This window comes from Akebia trifoliata, unplaced genomic scaffold (assembly GCF_017979445.1).
Source record: "Akebia trifoliata isolate Shusen 1 unplaced genomic scaffold, ASM1797944v1 Contig00381, whole genome shotgun sequence".
Taxonomy (NCBI): domain Eukaryota; kingdom Viridiplantae; phylum Streptophyta; class Magnoliopsida; order Ranunculales; family Lardizabalaceae; genus Akebia; species Akebia trifoliata.
Genome location: NW_028236999.1, coordinates 1 through 22,202, shown reverse-complemented (window position 1 = coordinate 22,202; position 22,202 = coordinate 1). Strand labels below are relative to the sequence as shown.

Below are 22,202 nucleotides of genomic sequence, written 5' to 3'. Positions count from 1 at the left end.
GATTTGGTTGATTCAATTTTAATTTGATTTTAATTTTGTATTTTAATTGGTTGATTAATTAGATTTTGATTTGATCGAATGTATTTTAATTGGTCGATTTGGTTGATTGATTTTAAAATTCAATTTTGCATTTTGATTGGTTGAATGATTTTTAACTTGATTTTCAATTCATTTTTTTTATTTTGATTTTGTATTTTTAATCGATTTCTTAATTTTTAATTTAAATATAATTTTTATTTTGTATTTTAATTGAAATTTAATTTGATTTTACGATTTTAAATTGATTTTAAATTTTGGATTTTAATTGGATCTTAGTTAAATTTTAGTTTAATTTTCAATTTGAATTTTATTTTGGTTTAATTTTTTATTTAAATTTTATTTTCCTAGGGATCAAGGTCCTTATGTTAGAGTTAGATGTTAAGGGGTGTTTTGGTCATTTTTATGATTTTTGATGATTTTTCTTGAATTTATCTGTTTTTATCGATTTGGGTCCCATTAGACTCGAAATCACATTCTGAGTGCAATAGAGGTACTTTCAAGATTTTTCGGAGGTCCAAAATTTATGAGGGGCATTTTCATCATTTTGATGATTTTTTACAGATTTTTTTTGAATTTTAACGTGAGGTTTCTTTCAGTCACTGTGTAAGTATTTTTAAGTTCCAAAGTTATATTTTCCTAGTGTAGCGAAGTATCTAAGTTATCGAACTGTGTAGCGAACCTAAACGTACGTGTTTGCTAAATCGAGAGTAAGGTGTAGCGATCCTAAGCGTGCGTAAATTTCTATGTCGATTCGTGACGAGTAGGGAGGATGAAAAGACTAGAAACAGAAGGAATAAAGCAGCACTCACAAACCTTCGAGTTCTTTTATGCTCACATTAGAAATCTACAACAGCAGGCTGACGAATTGTCGAATTGGGCAGATCTAAAAATGAGGTGTCTACAATAGGCCATTACATTGTGATAAATATTAAATCAACCCTGTGTTTTCAAATTGATGGCATGCTCCATTGATCAGGTTCTACTCAAATACTAATAAAGGATGATCTAAATACCTTTGATCTTTAGTCAAAACTCCCCCAAATGCATCGATCATCTTTAACCTCCAGATATAATTTTTTTTTTTTTTTTTTTACCTTTGCTTTCAACCTTACAATGCGCTATCCTTTAACATTCCAACCCTCAAGAATGAAATAGGATTTTATGAAACTGAAAGAATGAATTTTACGATAGAAAATCTAGGACTTTCTGAAAGAAGATGAAAATGAAATTGAGTAGATTAAAATAATTTTAAGAGATATTAATGAAAACGTGATCAACTTTTGTTGAAATTACGATTCTGGCTTTGTTCATTTTAATTACTAAAATGTGAACGATAATGATATTGGAGGTTTTAAAGTGACAATTTTGTAGGTTTAAAGTGATCATCTCACAAGTATCAAGTGGCTATCTCGTAGGTTCTATTATTTTTATCTAAATCATCACTATACAAACTAGCGAGATTGGGCGAGGGTGGGAGCAAGTTTGTCACTTTAAACTTGCGATCCCATCACATGAAAACCCTACGATTTCACACGTTCATGTTTTAGGAATTAAAATGGGCAATTAGCAAGAATCGTAATTTCGTCAAATTTGGCTCACAAAATGGTAATTTACCCAAGAGGTTGAAGAGCTTAAGCTTGTTGATTTTTAGGTGAAGATTATAAATAATTTTAGGCTTAAGGTGGAGATGAGGGCATTTAAGTCGTTGTACAAAACTATTTTAGCAAAGACTGAGATGCACTACGTGAAAACTGGAAAATTTGACATAAAAATTTGACGGGCCAAGGCCCACAAATTTTAGAAACTGAATTTGGACGGTCTAGGACCGTCAAAATTCTTGATGTTCCCAGATTTGACAGCTTAGAGTTGTCGAACTTCTCTCATCCTTCATTAGTTTGACAGTTTTGACCCGCCGAAAAAAAAAAAATTTGACAATGAAAAATTCGACGCCAATTCAACCTCTTGGTCCATCAAATTTTATGAAATTTGATGGCCCAAGTTCATCAAATTTGGGCTTTTTTCACATTGTGATGAAGGGGGTGTTATCAATTTAAAAAAAATACAATGGTTTATTAAAAATACCAAATCATGCAGGGTCATATCTAAAGTTTGAATCACAAAAAGCAATATAAGAGATATCCACGTCCCATCACTTTAGTCTTCTAAACAGACTGCTGAAAAGACTTAAATGCCCTCATTATCAACCTTTTCTTAAAAACTCTTGATTTTTTTTCCCCATGAAACAGTCATTTTCCTCAAGTTGTTCAATTTATATCATATATTTTTTTAATTATACATATCCTTATTTTCAATTCACCGTTTTCAAATTGACATCAACCCTTTGTACAAAATCTTCTATTTTCCATCCGAAAATGTGTAGTTTTCTACTTCACCAAAATTTCTATACTTGTTTCTTCTCAAAATTACTCATCTTCAATCTATATGATGAATTAATTTTCATCTATGCAACCACATTTTTTACCACCCTTCATTTCCTACCTTGCATGACCCATTGTTGAAAATCTAGCTTTTTCTACCCAAAATTTTTTAATTTTAAACTTTTGCGAGAAATATTATCTTGCCTTAAGATTTGAAGGTTGAAGTACGTTGTATTAGTCTTAAGGCTATAAATCTTACCCAAAGAGATTGAAGTGAAGAAAAATTAAGGTTTTAGGATGTAGGTCCAAGATGAGAGAATTTAGGTCATTTTTATAAGGGAAAATGCTAGGCTCAACCTTCGAGGCTCACCTTCAACATGGAGATGTTAGGGATTCTCATGAAAAACATATCCCCTAAACTGAGGTTAGAACAATCATTTTTATTAGTCTATCAAAGATCACCAAGATCAAAGGAGGCATATCCTCAGTTTGAAAATAGAAAAATATCTCAAATATGAATTTTATTAAGAATAATGTTTTAGTGACCTTAGATTGGAACCACATATCGCACGTCTTGACATGAAAGTGTATGAGAACCATAGATGCTTTTCATCGAAATACAAGTGAAATGGTTCATATCCTTAAGTGCGATATGAGATTCTAGCTTGAGCTCACTCTAGCACGATTCATTTGTTAACATGTGCCCTAAGGAGACACACATTAGAGTGCATTTAATACACCGGAGAAATTAGGGGTGTCAATGGATAGTTGAAAATCGAATTCAAATTTGAAAAATCAGATATTATCTAAATATTTCAAATATCGAATTCGAATTCGGATAGTTTTATTTGTTCGAATCCTTATCAGATACGAATTCGGATATTAACATTTTGAATCCGATAATATCTGATATGAAATAATATATAATATATATTACTTTATTTGATTAATTTTTTATATAAATAATATAATATATATTATTTTATTCTATTTATTTATTATATAAATATTTTAACATATAATAAGTTTTTTTTTTTTAATATTGAAATATCAGTTTGACAAGGAAAAATTATGTTTTTTTTTTATAAACAAATTATTTGAATTTAAATCAGATATTATCCGATATCTGATAGGATAATCGGATTTGAATTCAGATAGAGTTTTAGAACATCCGTTGATGACTTAGTGCTTGAATTGGGTGTTCTAACTAAAATTTGGTGCAGAAATAGAAGAATTATATATATATATTATATATATATATATATATATATGGGTCCCATTCAGCACCCTAAGCTTTACCACACACTTTAACAAACGTGTTTTGTCTTACATGGGTTAGAAGTTTTGGAATGGGCTGATTTTTGGTGAGGATGATCTCTATGGTGAGGAGATCATCCTCACCAAAAATCAGCTCATTCCAAAACTTCTAAACCCATCAAAAATGGTTTACAAAAAATGGACGGTCCATGATTTTTCAACGTGTAAACATGGGGCTAAACATTTCGGAATGGGCTGATTTTTGAGGAGGATGATCTTCTAATCATGGAGATCATCCTCACCAAAAATCAGCCCATTCTTCAACTTTTAACCTATGTAGGACAAAAAACGTTTGTTAAAGTGTGTGGTAAAACTTAGGGTGCTGAACATTTCCCTATATATATATATATATATAGGGAAATGTTCAGCACCCTAAGTTTTACCACACACTTTAACAAACGTTTTTTGTCCTACATGGGTTAGTAGTTTTGGAATGGGCTGATTTTTGGTGAGGATGATCTCTATGATTAGAAGATCATCCTCCCCAAAAATCAGCCCATTCCGAAATGTTTAGCCCCATGTTTACATGTTGAAAAATCGTGGACCGTCCATTTTTTGTAAACCATTTTTGATGGGGTTAGAAGTTTTGGAATGAGCTGATTTTTGGTGAGGATGATCTCCTCACCATAGAGATCATCCTCACCAAAAAACAGCCCATTCCAAAACTTCTAACCCATGTAAGACAAAACACGTTTGTTAAAGTGTGTGGTAAAGCTAAGGGTATATATATATATATATATATATATAGGGGGGCGTTCGCTGGCTAACAGATTCGCGAACTGTTTGGCAAACATTTTCGGACCGTTAGATATAACGTGATTCAACGGACACGATTGAATCTCGGCGCTATTTAACTTAAACGATATAACTTATATATATTACAGCGCCATCCCTGTAAATTTAGTTAATTTGTACGAAGTCCCTCTTCTCTTTAAACCCGACAGAAACTAACAGAGAGTTCTCTTCGATCTCTCAATCCCTTTTCCCTTTTCTCTTCGAACTTCATCGCAGCCGAAACCCTCTCTCTCATTCTCTCACTCTCACTCTCTCACTCTCTCATTCTCTCTCTCTCACTCTCCCACTCTCTCATTGTCTGAAGTTTTACATTTGTTCCTCTCCTATTTCACAGGTTCACATGGCAAATCTACTCTCAGAGGTTGATGACACTGTCTGGGGTTTATAGCTTTTGGAAGCACGTATCCAACCTTGAATGTGGTGAGACCAAGCGCTATCTCGAGATGTTTTATGCCCTAAAGTATCATAAGTTGGTAAGCTCCTTTGCTCATCCCCAATGCCCAAAACTTTGATTTTAAAAATAAAGTAGTGTTGGGAGTCTCCAATACGGGGTGTTATTTTCTCTCAAATGGTTTGTTATTTTTAACTTTATTTCAGCTGATTATTTCTTTTTTGTGTGAAATCATCTTATTTTAGGCACTTTCAGTTCTTCTGGCTGTCGATGAGTAGATTGGGAGTTGTGACCGAAGGATGCTGTGTTTTATGGAATAATTTTCGTTGTTTGTGATTGCAAAACGCATTTGTTTTTTGTTTTTTTCGATTTGTTGGGGGGGGGGGGGGCGAAGAAAGTGGTTTGTATTTTGTTTCATTTCCCTGGGTGAAGGTAAAATGGTCAAATGTTTTGAGATCCAATAAAAAATTATACTCAAATGTCAATTTTCTTTTCTCCATTTTCCTCCAGTGCTGTGTTGTGCTGTTGTGCATTTCCATAGTTGATGAATTCCTTGATTGAACTGACTGTTAGTTCCAAAGATAGCAGATTTGCAAATTCCTTTCTTTTATTTTCTTTTATTTGTTCTTCTCATTAGCAATTTATGAATTCCTTTGGCTAATATTTACTCAACTTTTTATAACAAAATTCTCCCTCACCTTCATAAAATTTTTCAAGTATACAAAATACGACCCAGTCCACGAATGGCCCGTCTATTCGTGAAGACAAGTGAATGATGGAGAATCTCATACTCAAAATTTCGGATATTTGTGAAGACAGTGAATAATGGTGAATGACAAACTCAAAATTTAGGAGACTTAGATCTATTTTAATTTCTTCCAATTTGATCTGTGGTCCACTTAAATCTTCAATGTTTTCACTTTCACCTTCACATTACAAGTCCCTTCTTAGAATCAAAATTTAATTTATGCTTGTATAGTTGTAATATCTTCATTTATTTTCACTTTCACATTAGAAGTCCCTTTTCAAAATTTATACTTGTTGTATAATTGTAATATTGAAATGGAGAATAAATAAATAAAAAAGAACATTTTTTTTTCCTTATTTGATCGAATTAAAAGAAATTAAATTTTGAAATGGCACTATGATATTTACAATTGATTATGCTTTTATCAACAAATCTTTTGTATAATTTTAGAGAACTGCTATTAACATGCCAACTTTTACTTATAACACACCCATATACTTATGTAAACTACCACTCGATTTCAAAAGGATTGGTGAGTTGTAAGTAAAAGTAAGTTTGGCTATAGATCTTTCTTTTTTCAAAGAATGAGGATATAATTGCACTTTGAAGGATTCAGTGACCAATATTCATGCAGCCTTTTAAGGTTTTGCTAGTATTACACTATTGTTGCTCAATGTTGCAATGGTTACATTTATAACTATCATTTCTCTATAAAACATATTTTTATCAACATGGATCATGAAAGATTTTCAAGATCAGAAAGCTGCTAAGATTTAAAATTTCTACGGATTTTCATAACTCAATAGTTAATTATGAAATTTGATCTTATAACATTGCAGCAGCCTCAAAACAAACTCCCATCATGATTCCACGATTACATCTATTTAAACACTCATACAGAATTTAAAACTATTACCCTTTCTACATGTAATGCAAATTGACTAGATGCCAAAATTGCACATATTTAGCCTATAGATTTCACCAACATTCCTAATGTAGAAGCTAACATCATAAGACAGCTGAAGATGTGGATTCCTTATAGTGTTAGGAGACCCTAACGACATTAAGTTCCAGTTGTGTCACAGCCGCATTGATTGCATCGATCACCTCCATCTTCCCTTGGCTCACTACTTCATCCATTGGTGTCCACTCATAGCTAACCAACACCCAACATCACAAGCATTAAAGATTAAACAATACACTAATAATGGCTTCAGAATTTGTTTTCAGGGTGGAAAATACATACCAACTTAGAATGGTAACATTCGCTCCTGCCAGAATCAAATTCTTAACCACCTGAGAGAACATCTATCACTAAATTTGCATGAGGGATCAAATTGACAACCACAAGTAGGGAAGCAGGACTATCACCTCGATATGCCCATTGAGGCAAGCCCAATGAAGAGGTGTATTTTTCTCCACATTAGAAGCATTTAGATCCTGCATCACAGAATGAACTCTCAAACGCAGGTTCTCTAAAATGATTTGAGAAATTTTGGAGGACTTGAAAATTGTATATAAAGTATTAGAAAAACTATGTCGTGTTCCAGGCACAGATATTACTTTGGTCTTTAAGAACCAAAACTCAGACAAATCTCTCATCAGCCAATATAATAATTCGTCAAAAAGATGTAAAACATAATTCATTTAGGAAAAATAAAATTTTCAAAAGACAATGGAAGCCAAAGAATTTTTTACTGAAAAACAGAAAGGATATGGAACCAATACAAGGTGTAAAAGACAAGCACACTTTAAATTGAAGTAGTCGATATGGATAAGGGTAAGAAAATATGTTGTATTTAGGTAACATTGATACCAACAGTGAGGTACCCAATAATAGAAGCAAAGAGAAATCCTCACCACTTAATTTACTTTGTAACATTCTTCTCATTACTTTGGCTACCATTATATAATAGCCATTATCTCATATAGTAATATTGTTGCACTTCCCTATTTTGGATAAACAAGCGAGCCAAAGGTAGGTTGTAGTCTGTTGGTGAAGTTTCGCAAGATGTTACCTTACACTCAAGCAGTTCTTGTCTTTGACTAAATGTTGATTGTCACCTTCTACCACTTGGAAGCAGAAGCATGCTATACACAAGGGGCCACAAACCCATGATGTACCACAGTGACACAAGCACCTCATTCATTGTAAACCCATCATCACCCTTCAAATTAAGGAGCTTTTCCAAGAAATACATGTCCCTAGACTGGAGAAAGTTCCAAAGTTAACATATATAAAACAAAACAAGAAAAAAGTGAAACAAAGAGCAATTTGAGATTATATTGTGGGAATGATCAATAGTTCAGCTCTAGTACAATCTACACATAGCATTCCATAAAACTCTCACTTGTAACGCAGAGGGAATCATTCACCAATTGATGGTCTTGGACGATAGTACAGTGGTTGACATATTGCAATGCAACTTTGAGGTCCTCAGTTCAAGAATGGTTTTAAAACTCATTTTCACGTCTCATCTCGTCCATGAATGACACTGAATCATCTTGGATGAGTTTTCCGATACGTTTAAGCCACCTCGTTCAACAATGAGAAAAATGAACCACAGTTTTAAATCTCTTCCGACACGTTTGACTTGTCTATCCTCGTTGGTGGAAGATACCGAGATGCATCGGACAAGTCATCTCGGTCTTGGGCGAGATTTTAAAACCATGGGTTCAAGTCCAGCTTACTAATCAAAAAAAAAAAAAAAAAAAAATCACCACTTGATGGCTGCAAATTATGATTTTAAAAAAAAAAAGCTAAATATTTCCCACTTCTAGTATCTTTCAACATTTACTATTTTAAAAAATTATTGAAAGTCAGGAGGAACAAAAAGAATAAAAACAGAAAGTAAATTAGTCAAACCAAATAAAACAATGCCAATTCCACAAAAATGCTAGTGAATGAACTGGACTGTTTTTTTTTTTTTTTTGTAGTTTTTCATCAGACATGAAGCAATGTTCGAATTTCTACTTAGCAATGAGACACACAACAAGATGATTAAAGAAGAAATTAAACTAATCAACCAACAACACCACAACAATTAAACCAACAAACAGATAGAGAAAGTATATATTTCATCCAAATTTTTAAAGCAAAGGGGCGTACCAGAGTTTGGTTGGGTGTGAGCATAAAAACATAGTACATTAGTGCAACCTACAAGCCAAAGAGAATAATTGAAGTTGTCCAGTCTCCTCCATCCCCACCAGTTCCATTATCAAGCTTATTGTTCGTAAGTCGTGCAGCATTTAGCAGTGTACCATCCAAGAATTCAATGAAGTATGTTATAATGATGAACACAAAACCAGACTCCACTAGGCTGTAACTGCAAACCATACCTGCAGTAGAGATGCAATACCAATAGTTAAACAAATCTTCAAACCAGCCAACTGTTGAAGTATGAGTCAAGGCTTTGAAAGGTGACAATTTTCCATAGAACTTGGAGGATATGGTTGCAAAATGTTACACCTAGTTCTTAGCTACCCAACAAATTCAGAATTTTCACAAACAAAATTTAACTTCCACAATGCTGTCAACTCTGGCATGATGAGTCTCCTTCTGGTATGTTGTTTGGTAATTTAATTTGTACATCAATTTAGTTTAAATTTTCGTTGCATAATTAACAGATATTTTAGAGAAATTTACAAAGTGAATCAAACAACTGATACAAACTCAAAAAAAAAAAAAAAAAAAACAATGGTTCTCCACAAAGTTAAGCATTTAGAGAATTTTAAAATGGGATTTCACATGGATAACAATTAAGGATTTAATTTAAACACTAGAACTACAATCTTCTCAACAGAGAGATGTTTATTTCAAATAATTCTTACTAAAATAGAATCAAAACCACTTCTACAAACTCAAAAAAAATCGCTCAATAGGTTGAACTAAAATAGAATCAAAACCATTTTCTACCAAGAAACCAGATGTAATTTCAATGAATTTCTTAATTTGAATCAATAATATAAGAAAAACCCACATTAGCATTCAAGAAAGTATTGAAAATTCAGAGAGTACCTGTCTTCGTCGAGAGGGAGTTGCAGCACACGTGAGCGAGAGTTGCAGCGACAGAAGAGAGGAATTTTGCAGCGAAAGCCGTTCGTGCGAGGGCGAGGTAGTTGCAGCGACGAAAAGGGCGAGAGAGAATGAAAGAGTGAGAGAGAGGGTTTGACAGAACTCTTTGTTATTTCGTTCAATCGGGTTTAAACGAGAGAGAATGAGAGAGTGAGAGAGAGAGAATGAGAGAGTGAGAGAGTGAGAGAGAGAGAATGAGAGAGAGGGTTTCGGCTGCGATGAAGTTCGAAGAGAAAAGGGAAAAGGGATTGAGAGATCGAAGAGAACTCTCTGTTAGTTTCTGTCGGGTTTAAAGAGAAGAGGGACTTCGTACTAATTAACTAAATTTACAGGGATGGCGCTGTAATATATATAAGTTATATCGTTTAAGTTAAATAGCGCCGAGATTCAATCGTGTCCGTTGAATCACGTTATATCTAACGGTCCAAAAATGTTTGCCAAACAGTTCGCCAATCCGTTAGCCAGCGAACGCCCCCCATATAATATATATATATATATATATATATATATATATATATGGGTCAGGTTCAACGACAACCATTTCAACACACATATAGACAACGTGTTTTGTCTTATATGGGCAAAAATGTTTGGAATGGGCTGATTTTTGGTGAGGAGAGCATCCTTGCCAAAAATCAGCTCATTATGAAATTTCTAGTCCGTCCAATTTTTGTTGAAAAAGTATAGACCGTCTAATTTTTGTAAATGAATTTTGATGGGGTTACAAGTTTTGGAATGGGATGATTGTTTGCCAGGATGATCCCCTCATCACAGAGATCATCCTCACAAAAAATCAGCTCATTCCAAACATTTTTTCTCATATAAGACAAACACGTTATCTATATGTGTGTCGCAATGTGTGTTGCAGGAACCCGACCCTATATATATATATATATGGGTCCCTTTCAACAACAAACATTTTGGCAAACATTTTGGCAAAACATTTTTCAAAACATGGGTTAGAGGTTTTGGAATGGGTTGATTTTTGGTGAGGATGATCTCTAGGGTGAGGAGATCATCCTAACCAAAAACCAGCCCATTCCAAAACTTCTAACCCCATGTTTACAAGTTGAAAAATCGTGGACCGTCCATTTTTTGTAAACCATTTTTGATGGGGTTAGAAGTTTTGGAATGGGCTGATTTTTGGTGATGAAGATCTCCTCACCGTAGAGATCATCCTCACCAAAAAACAACCCATTCCAAAACCTCTAACCCATATTTTGAAAAATGTTTTGCCAAAATGTTTGTCAAAATGTTTGTTGCTGAACATTTCCCATATATATATATATATATATATATAATATATATATATATATAGGGGGGCGTTCAAGGGCCAACTTTTTGGCAAAACATTTTTCAAAACATGAGTTAGAGGTTTTGGAATGGGCTAATTTTGGTGAGGATGATCTCTACGGTGAGGAGATCATCCTCACCAAAAATCAGCCCATTCCAAAACTTCTAACCCATATTTACAAGCTAAAAAATCGTGGACCGTTCGTTTTTTGTAAACTGTTTTTGATGGGGTTAGAAGTTTTGGAATGGGCTGATTTTTGGTGAGGATGATGTCCTCACTGTAGAGATCATCCTCACCAAAAATCAGCCCATTCCAAAACCTCTAACCTATGTTTTGAAAAATGTTTTGCCAAAAAGTTTGCTAAAAAGTTTGCCCTTGATCGCTACCCATATATATATATATATATATGGGAAATGTGCAGCACCCTAAGTTTTACCACACACTTTAACAAACGTTTTTTGTCCTACATGGGTTAGAAGTTTTGGAATGAGTTGATTTTTGGTGAGGATGATCTCTATGATTAGAAGATCATCCTCCCCAAAAATCAGCCCATTCCGAAATGTTTAGCCCCATGTTTACACGTTGAAAAATCGTGGACCGTCCATTTTTTGTAAATCAATTTTGATGGGGTTAGAAGTTTTGGAATGAGCTGATTTTTGGTGAGGATGATCTCTATGGTGAGGAGATCATCCTCACCAAAACTCAGCTCATTCCAAAACTTCTAACCCCATCAAAATTGATTTACAAAAAATGGACGGTCCACGATTTTTCAACGTGTAAACATGGGGCTAAACATTTCGGAATGGGCTGATTTTTGGGGAGGATGATCTTCTAATCATAGAGATCATCCTCACCAAAAATCAACTCATTCCAAAACTTCTAACCCATGTAGGACAAAAAACGTTTGTTAAAGTGTGTGGTAAAACTTAGGGTGCTGAACATTTCCCATATATATATATATATATATATGGGAAATGTTCAGCACCCTAAGTTTTACCACACACTTTAACAAACGTTTTTTGTCCTACATGGGTTAGAAGTTTTGGAATGAGTTGATTTTTGGTGAGGATGATCTCTATGATTAGAAGATCATCCTCCCCAAAAATCAGCCCATTCCGAAATGTTTAGCCCCATGTTTACACGTTGAAAAATCGTGGACCGTCCATTTTTTGTAAATCAATTTTGATGGGGTTAGAAGTTTTGGAATGAGCTGATTTTTGTTGAGGATGATCTCCTCACCATAGAGATCATCCTCACCAAAAATCAGCCCATTCCAAAACTTCTAACCCATGTAGGACAAAACGTGTTTGTTAAAGTGTGTGGTAAAACTTAGGGTGCCGAACGGGACCCTATATATATATATATATATATATATATATATAATATATATATATATATATATATATATTTTTATTTTTTTTTTTATATATTTGTTTTCCTTCTTTCTAAGTCAAGTCAAGTCGCGTGTGAATCAACTCCTTTATTCTTTGCACGTTCCAAGAAAATACAACTCAGCGCGTCTGGGTCCCTCTCTATTATGCCAATAAGAGGACCTCTCTCTCCTCTTTACATCTCACACTCACTCACTCACTCTCATCCTTCTATTCTTTTCTCTTGTCTTCTCTAAGTTAATTTCAAAATGAAGCTAAATCTTCTCTTTTTAAGTCATCTCGTTTTCTTCTTCTTCTTCTTCTTCATCCATCTTCCAACATCTTTATATGCCAATGATTCTAACTGCAGTCTTTCATTCAATTGTGGAGACATCATAGGCATCACTTATCCCTTCTGGGGAAATTCCCGACCAGATTATTGTGGTCACCCCAAGTTCAAGCTCACATGTCAAAATAATTTCATTCAGATTAAGATCATGTCGGAAACATATCGGGTCCTAAGTATCGATCAAACCGCTAAAACTATGAGAATTGTCCGAATCGATTTCTTATATGGTTTTTGTCCTTCAAAATTTGATAACGACAGTCTCGATTTCACTCACTTCGATTATACTTCCAATGATGGGAATCTCACCTTGTTCTATCATTGCTCTTCTGAGATTAACGATTTCCGTTACCTTTGTGAGGAAAATAATATGGGTGCTGTTTATGCTTTTATCGGTTCGGATCCTATGAGTCCGCCCCAAAACCTTCCATGTGAGAAAAGCATAGTTTCGGTTCTGCGATCAGCTGTGGATGATAAATCTTCTACTCTCAATACAGTTTTGAAGGAAGGGTTCGATATAGAGTATGTGGTTGACGATGCAATCTGTAAGAGATGTGTGGATTCGGGTGGGGGATGCGGATATAATTCGACTTCGCTTAAACCCATTTGCTTTTGCTCTGATCCAAAGAGCTGTACTACTACTTATGCAATCCTTCCTCCTCCTAATTCCATCAACAATCGATCAGGTATGGATCTAAGCCCAACTCATCTTAGTTAATTTCCTTCAACTACCATGCATGGTTTCAAATCTCCTCGAAGACCGAGTCATGGTCCGAGATGACTCACTTGAGTCATCTCAGTATCGTTCATGAACGTGACGGATATAGACAGACATGGTGTCTCAAGTATGCCATTTCTCGTGAGATTAACGAGATGCTTTGGATGAGATTTTGAAAATCTGATTTCAGTCAATTGGAATTTTCTATATTTTTCTTAAAATAATTTTTTTTTGTTGTATTTAAATTATATTTTTTAAATAAAATATGATTTTATAACAAAATATCTTCTAATCTAACTTATTTTTATAAAAATAATTTATAATTATTTTCATATAAATATATTTGAATAAATAATTGTAAATTGGGCTAAAAGGTTTATCTCATTTGAGATGAGTTATGAGACAACCCGATCTCGTTCATGGACGATACGAAACATCAAATGAGGGGTGTCGATGGGGTCTGGTTTGGGTCGATTCCATGTAAACCCAGAATCAAACCTGAACTTAAACATCGATTTCAGTTCCAATCGATTTCAATTCAGGTATGAGATCTTGGGAGCCAGAACCGACCCAACAAATACCTGATGCCAATCGGGTATTTGTGAAGATAAAAAATAATAATAATAATAATAATATAACTTAATTACTAAGGATTGTTTTGCTCAAATGGATTACAACATTAGCAATCCAACACCATAGTCCACTTAATTTCATCTTAAAACTCAGGTTTAAAAAAAAATTAAAAACATTTTTATTGTCTTGATCCAATATTTTAAGGATGGACAGCTACCGAACTTCAATCTAACTTTTTTTAAAAATTTAACTGTAAAAATTAATATTTTTTTAATATTTTTTTTCTATGTAAATAAAAATTTGTTCTCTACAACCCTAAACCATTGAATCATGCTTTTTAAAATCATTGGACCCTTAGTAATGATAAAATCCTTTCTCACTTAGTAAAACTATTCAGATTCTTCTATTTTTATTTTTATTTTTATTTTTGTATTATTTGAACTTTGAATGACGTGTTTTAATCTTTAAAAGATTTAAGATGATAAAAAAAAAAAGTCTGACTTAGAAAATAGAAAGGGTTGAGACTTAAGAGTTAAGTTACATTTTTTTAGAAGATATTAAATATTGAAATATCTCTCCATAATTAATTATTAATATTAATTAATAATATTATTAAATAATAAATATAAATATCATCTTAAATAATAAATATAAATCTCTCATAATGGATTCAAAATCGATCAATCGATTTTGGATAAATTGGATAATGGCGTAATTGGGTACCCGTTAACACACCTAAACCAATGCAAGTTTAGAAACCATACTATCAGGATGGATGTAGTGACTAGTGAGTCATCTTGTTATCATACTATTGAGACAGATGGCAACAGTTTCTCAGGCTATATTCTCATTCGACAGACGAGATGAGGATGATATTTTAAAAATCTCGGCCGAATTAGCTAAAACATGACCAGAATTAAAAGAACAATAATTTTTTACACATAAAATTATAATCGTAAAATCGAATTAATGATTTATCTCGTCTAACGAGATGACTCATCAGAGACAATTCGATCTCCTCCACGAATGGGACCATTCAAAAAGCGCACCCAAAAACAAAAAAAAAAAGCAATAAAATACTATTAAATAAAAAGAAAGACACTTTCCTAAGTCAAGAAAGTTTATTGGCCGCATCTCCTTTTGGAATCCAAAAGGAAAATGCTGGAATTCTGCCCTTGGATTGAACTTAGGAAAATGTTAGAGAGAGAGTAAGTCTTCAATCTTTCTATCGATTCACACATTGCTGATGTGGATGTATATAAGGAACTATAAATACTTTTCATTGAGATACGAACAAATAATATCTATGATTCATTGCTCACCTCCACATCTACGATGTGGGAATCGATGTCAATTTTAATGTTATTCCAGCAAAGCTCAAATATTTTTTAACCCAAAGTGAAAAATCTCTAAGGACTAAAATTTATTCAAGTGAAAATGTGCAATAGTACACGTGAAAATCACATTCGTTGAGCAATGTGAAAATTGCCTAAAAGATCATCAAAAAGGGACATCTCTCTCAATAGCCTCTAAGTTCTCAACAGTTGCTTGGCGGGACATTTAGTTAACTTTTTTTTTTCTTTCTAAATGGTCTCTAGACCTCATCTCCCACGTTTCTCACGATAGAATGTTCTAACCGTTCAAACTTATTGTTTTCATTCAAAATTTGAATTTTTGACATCTCAATCAAGTTTCAAACACTCCATTCCATCATAAAGGATTTAACAAAGAAGATGAAGTCATTTTTAAGGGTTTTTTCAAATATTTTGAAGATGTATGTGGAAAACTATAATCTTTTCACTTTTTTCTTCTTAATTTTTGTATGAAAATTGATCAATAATGGTTTTTTGAGTTGAAATCATTTAAACAAGTCGTTATCTCAAGTTTTTAGTCGATCTTTCCATGTATTTTATTTGAAAAATCAAGAAAATTGAAAATGGGTGGGTTTTACCAGTGTCAAATTCACTACTTTTTTATTTTAAAAAACAGTGAACTTGACAATAATTATTTTAAAAAAGGTCTTTAATCTTTGGGTGGGGGGGATAGTCACGAGAGGGGCGGGGGGGGGGGGGGAAATAGTCACGAGAGAATAAAATTGACATCGATTCACACATTGCTGATGTGGATGTATGTAAGGAACTATAATTACTTTTCATTAAGATACGAGCAAATAACATCTATGATTCTTTGCTCACCTCCACATCAACAATGTGGGAATCGATGTCAATTTTAATGTTATTCCAGCACGACTCAAATATTTTTCAGCCCAAAGTGAAAAATCTCTAACGACTAAAATTTATTCAAGTGAAAATGTGAAATAGTACACTTGAGAATCGCATTCGTTGAGCCATGTGAAAATTGCCTAAAGGACTCTCACAAAAGGACATCTTTCTCAATACCCTCTAAATTCTCAACAATTGCTTGGGCAGGACATTTAGTTAACTTTTTTTTTTTTCTAAATGGTCCGTAGACCTCATCTTCCACATTTCTCATGATAGAATGTTCTAACCATTTGAACTTATTGTTTTCATTCAAAATTTGAATTTTTAACATCTCAATCGAGTTTCAAACACTCCATTCCGTTATAAAGGATTTAACAAAGAAGACGAAGTCATTTTCAAAGGTTTTTTCAAACATTTTGAAGATATATGTGAAAAACTATGATCTTTTCACTTTTTTCTTCTTAATTTTGTATGAAAATTGATCAATAATGGTCTTTTGGGTTGAAATCATTTAAACAAGTTGTTATCTCAAGTTTTTGGTCGATCTTTCCATGTATTTTAGCTCAAAAAACGAGAAAAATGAAAGTGGATGGGTTTTACCAGTGTCAAATTCACTACTTTTTTATTTTAAAAAACAGTGAACTCGACAATAATTAAAAAAAGCATCGAGTTCAACAATAAATAAAAAATAGTGAACTCGACAGTAAATAGTGGTGAGTTCGATAGTAAAAAAATGTGAACTCAAAACTAAATAAAAAAACGTCGAGTCCAACAGTAAATATTATGAACTCGACAGTATGAGGGACCATTAAGAAAGAAAATTTTTACTAAATGTCCTGTCAAACTAACACGCAAAACTTAGGGACTATTTAGAAAGAAACCCTTCCACGAGGGGTCCTTTAAGTAATTTTTTCAATTTTGAATTACTAATCATATTGCAGGAACATAGAAGTTTGAATTTAATTTATTCATGCTTGAACTAACCCTATGTCTTAATTGTTTTGTAGAATATGCACACAAGAAGGCCTCCAAAGGTAATATATCTGTTAAAGTCATTTCTTTTATGATTTTTCCCTTTCACCTTATTTTCTTATTATCTTTTTACTTCCATAATAATATATAACACCCAAAGAAAAGAAATATTTAATTTTTGTGCTCCTTTCTTTTGCCTACAGTTTCATCGAAGCATGTAATTGTTGCTGTAGCTACAATCGTAGGCGTGTTATTTTTTATAGCTACAATGGCAGTAATATTCTGTTGTTTGAGAAGGGAATGTTCTTTAGTTAATATGGTATTCAGGAAGAAGAAAACAAAGAATGCTCAAAGTATGGAGATGGGTTTAGAGGATTTGGGTCCAAAACGTTACAAATATTCAGAAATCGAGAAAATGACCAACGACTTCGCCGAAAATTTGGGCCAAGGAGGTTATGGTGACGTGTACAAAGGAAAAATAGATGATCATACGGTAGCCGTGAAGGTGCTGAGAGGATTGAAAGGAGATTTTAAAAATGAGTTGGAAATCATTTGTAGGACTTGTCATGTTAATATTGTCACTCTGAGAGGTTACTGTTTTGAAGAGACAAATAGAGCTCTTATCTATGAGTACATGCCCAACGGATCTCTTGAAAAGTACATATTTGATAAGAAACCATCAGAGGAATATTCTCAATTTGGATGGAAGAAACTACATGAGATTGCAGTCGGCATTGCTCAGGGATTAGAATACTTGCATAATGGTTGTAACTCTCAGATTCTTCATTTAGACATTAAACCTCAAAACATTCTCTTGGATAAAGAATTCCGTCCAAAAATATCTGATTTCTGGCTCTCGAAACTATGCTATGAAAAGAAAAATACGGTATCAATAGACTCTCCTAAAGGAACTGAAGGGTATATTGCACCAGAATTGAAAGATGGAAAGGGAAAAGCCTCTCCTAAATCAGATGTATATAGCTATGGAATGATGCTACTTGAAATGGTCGCAGGAAGAACAAACCTTGACTTAGAAGCGAACGCTAATGAAGCTTATATATTTACCTGGATCCAGAAGCATCTCGATCAACCTGCAAATCAAGGATTGCCTCAAGCTCTAACTGAAGAAGATGAAAAATTTGTAATAACGATGAGTAAAGTTGGTTTTCAGTGCATAAAAACAATTCGTCCTTATAGACCTGAAATGATAGAAGTATTGAAGATGTTGCAAGAAGACCTTAAAGCATGGTAAATCCCCGCTTCCGATATAAAATCGTTCTTCTATAATGTATCTCAACATTTCTTTCTTGTGACAGCAAGTTTATGTCTCTCTCTTTTTTCTTTTTTTTTTGGGGTGGTGGGGGATTGTCAAAGGCTTGTTTTTGTAATTCAAATCGACTACTATAAAATCTTCTCATGAAGCCTTTTATTGTCTCTCTAGTTTCATGTTTTAGGGATCAGAACAATTTGTCGAAATCACAATGTCGCTTCCAATTACAATCGATTATCACTACCAATAAGTCAACGAGCTAATTGAAGTTGACAATAGAGCCTTTTGGTTGGGTGAACTTAGGGGACTACATCAAAGCATTTCTATGAAGGCTAATAGAAAAAAAATGTATATATATATATATATATATATGGGTCCCGTTCCCCACTCTAAGCTTTACCCTACACTTTAACAAACGTGTTTTGTCCTACATGGGTTAGAAGTTTTGGAATGGGCTGATTTTTGGTGAGGATGATCTCTATGGTGAGGAGGAGATCATCCTCATAAAAAATTAGCTCATTCCAAAACTTCTAACCCCATCAAAAATGGTTTACAAAAAATGGACGGTCCACGATTTTTCAACTTGTAAACATGAGGCTAAAACTTTTGAAATGGGCTGATTTTGGTGAGGATGATCTTCTAATCATAGAGATCATCTTCACCAAAAATCAGCCCATTCCAAAACTTCTAACCTATGTAGGACCAAACACGTTTTTTAAAGTGTAGGGTAGAGCTTAGAGTGGGGAATGGGACCCCATATATATATATATTATATAGATATATATATATATATATTGTCATTCACATATATATTTTCATAAACACAGGTCCCATTTGGCACCCTACTATTTACCCTACGCTTTGCCCTACATGTTTTGTCCTACATGGGTTAAAAGTTTTGGAATAGGCTGATTTTTTGTGAGGATGATCTCTATGTAATGATGATATCTATGGTGAGGAGATCATCCTCACAAAAAATCAATCAATTCCAAAACTTTTAACCTCATAAAAAATGATTTACAAAAAATGGACGGTTCACAATTTTTTTCAACTTGTAATATGGGACTAGAAATTTTGGAATGGGCTGAATTTTGGTGAGGATGATCTCATCCTCACCAAAATTCAGCCCATTCCAATACTTTTAACCCATGTAGGACAAAACACATAAAGCAAAGCGTAGGGGTCAATAGTAGGGTGTCGAACATTTCCCCATAAACACATAATCGATTGTAATTGTATGTTTCTCAATATCGATCTCTTATGGGAGCCGTTCAGCATCAGCTGAAATAACAGACGTTTTAACAAACATCTTGGGACAGTTAGATAAGATGTAGATCGACGGTCAAGATCTATTTTACATTAAGTTAAAAATTATCACACTAATTACAACGCCATCCTTTACGTTTTTCATATTTAGTACTACCTCCCTCACTAAATATAACCCTCTCTCTCTCTCTCTCACTGCAACTCTCTTTATCGCTGCAACTCCCTCTCTTTCTCGCTGCAACTATCTCTCTCGCACCCCCTCCCCCCTCAACTGTAGATTGTAATAGACGTAGTTATAAAAGCTTGATGAAGACAGGTACTTTCTCTCTCTCTCTCTCCTTTCATCACTCTCTTTATATTAATTTTGGGATACTCGAAGCAAAATAGGGCTTTAATAATATAGCTATCGAGTTTTCTTGTATGGAATAAGATTTTTTTTCCAATTTGGTTTCCATTTTATAGATTGCAAGCACACTTTGATTTGAAGTGGAAAAATCTGTAATTATTTAAGTTTCATTTTTTATTAGAATCATCACCAAACTTAGACATATAATTGTGATAAGTAAAAAGCACCCAACATTCAATATGAAGGTGAATCTGTCTCTACATCTGATTGTTGTTAATCTGAGATTAATCTGAAAATGGATTCTCTAAATAAATGCAGAAATAATCTGAGGATCCAAATCTAGAAAATACCCAAAAATCTGTATAAAACACATACCTCGAGCCATTGATTTTAATCCTCTTACGCTACAGATTTGTCGATCTCGATTTGGTACTTCCAAACTCGGATACACTCACGTTAGATGGTGTAGACTGAAGAAGATTAAGAGAGAGTGTAGAGTTCGGGGACCAAAACCAAGCTTAAATAACAACTTTGAATGAGGCTTCAATCAAGCACTCATTCACGATCGGTTGATTACCACAACGTGATCCATTCGTGGGTCACGTTTCTTAACTTCAAGAAATGTGTCATCAAAGACACTGTGGGCCAATAAATCTGAAAAAAGGGGGTTTCGTGGGTTTTGATAGATCGAAAACTAACATTCTCCCACTTGGTCCACAGTACAAATGTATTATCTTGAACCCATCGATAATCAGTATTAAGTATATGAATCATTGCGATAAGTCCTCTAATGACAAGTATTATGTTCCATGTATTACAATGTATTTATTTCTTAATATTATACTTTATGTAGTAACATTTCTTAATGAATAAACCCTATGTTTATTCTAGTCCAACACAAATGAAGTTTCTCAAAATAAATTAAGGTGCACATAAATATGAGAAACATTACAATTAGAAGAGTTTCATTAAATAACATTGTACACACAATAAAAAAACTACATAATGGAACCAAGTCCCATATTTACTACATGTTCCTTGAATTTCAACTGTGGCATGCCTTTAGTCAAAGGATCAGCGATCATCAATTCAGTGCTAACGTGCTCAATGACTACTTTCTTTTCTTTGACATATTCCCTTATAGCTAAATATTTAATGTCAATATGTTTACTTCGACTTTCACTTTTGTTATTTTTAACCATGAAAACAGCAGCTGAATTGTCGCAATACATTCTCAATGGCCTAGAAATATAATCCATAATTCTAAACCCAGATATGAAACTCTTAAGCCATACACCATGCGAAGTAGCCTCAAAACAAGAAACGAACTCGGCTTCCATAGTGGAAGTGGCAGTCAAGGTCTACTTGGCACTTCTCCATGATACAGCTCCACCGGCCATCATAAAAATGTAACATGATGTTGATTGGCGTGAATCAACACAGCCAGCAAAGTCCGAATCTGAGTAACCAATAATTTCTAGATTGTCCGTCCGTCTATACATAAGTATGTAATTCTTAGTTCCTTGAAGGTACCTCATCGCTTTCTTTGCAGCTCTCCAGTGGTCTAAACCTGGATTACTCTGATATCGTCCCAACATTCTCACAACAAATGCAATGTCAGGTCTTGTGCAGACCTGAGCATACATTAGGCTTCCGACAGCATAAGCATATGGAATGTTTTTCATTTGTTCCCTTTCAAAATCGTTTTTCGGGCATTGGTTCAAATTGAACCTATCACCCTTCACAATGGGAGTAACACTTGGTGAATAATCCTTCATCCGAAATCTCTTTAAAACCTTATTGATATAGGTTTCCTATGACAGACCTAAGATACCTCGAAATCTGTCTCTATGGATCTTAATGCCAATGACATAAGACGCCTCACCCATATCCGTTATATCAAAATTTTTAGAGAGGAATTGTTTCACCTCATGCAACAAACCCTTATCATTGGTTGCTAGCAAAATATCATCCACATATAAAACAAAAAAGCAAATTTTCCTCTCACAACCTTCTTGTATATACATTGATCCATAATATTTTCTACAAAACCAAATGAAGAAATTACATTATGGAATTTTA

General features: G+C 33.8%; 1 protein-coding gene, 1 long non-coding RNA gene and 1 pseudogene across 2 annotated transcripts; 1 reads left to right on the top strand and 2 right to left on the bottom strand.

Annotated features, from left to right (window-relative positions):
* Positions 1–6,440: 6,440 nt before the first annotated feature.
* LOC147381516 (uncharacterized) lies at positions 6,441–10,186 on the bottom strand. Its single transcript, XR_015174500.1, has 6 exons — positions 9,687–10,186; positions 8,778–9,007; positions 7,687–7,878; positions 7,040–7,108; positions 6,915–6,964; positions 6,441–6,824 (listed from the first exon to the last, which is right to left on the bottom strand). It is a non-coding gene; the product is annotated as an uncharacterized LOC147381516 (long non-coding RNA).
* Positions 10,187–12,629: 2,443 nt separating this feature from the next.
* On the top strand, positions 12,630–18,604 carry LOC147381515 (LEAF RUST 10 DISEASE-RESISTANCE LOCUS RECEPTOR-LIKE PROTEIN KINASE-like 2.4). Its single transcript, XM_086430316.1, has 3 exons — positions 12,630–13,439; positions 17,274–17,300; positions 17,442–18,604. Exons 1-3 carry the CDS (start codon positions 12,677–12,679, stop codon positions 18,488–18,490), a joined length of 1,839 nt encoding a protein of 612 aa, XP_086286442.1. The 5' UTR covers positions 12,630–12,676; the 3' UTR covers positions 18,491–18,604.
* Positions 18,605–21,481: 2,877 nt separating this feature from the next.
* Positions 21,482–21,898, bottom strand: LOC147381514 (secreted RxLR effector protein 161 pseudogene; annotated as a pseudogene).
* Between the last annotated feature and the right edge of the window lie 304 nt (positions 21,899–22,202).

Coding starts and splice junctions, on each gene's coding strand:
- LOC147381515 (XM_086430316.1), top strand. CDS start 12,677: ATGAAGCTAAATCTTCTCTTTTTAAGTCATCTCGTTTTCTTCTTCTTC. Junction 13,440..17,273: donor TTCCATCAACAATCGATCAG/GTATGGATCTAA, acceptor ATTGTTTTGTAG/AATATGCACACAAGAAGGCC. Junction 17,301..17,441: donor ACACAAGAAGGCCTCCAAAG/GTAATATATCTG, acceptor TTTTGCCTACAG/TTTCATCGAAGCATGTAATT.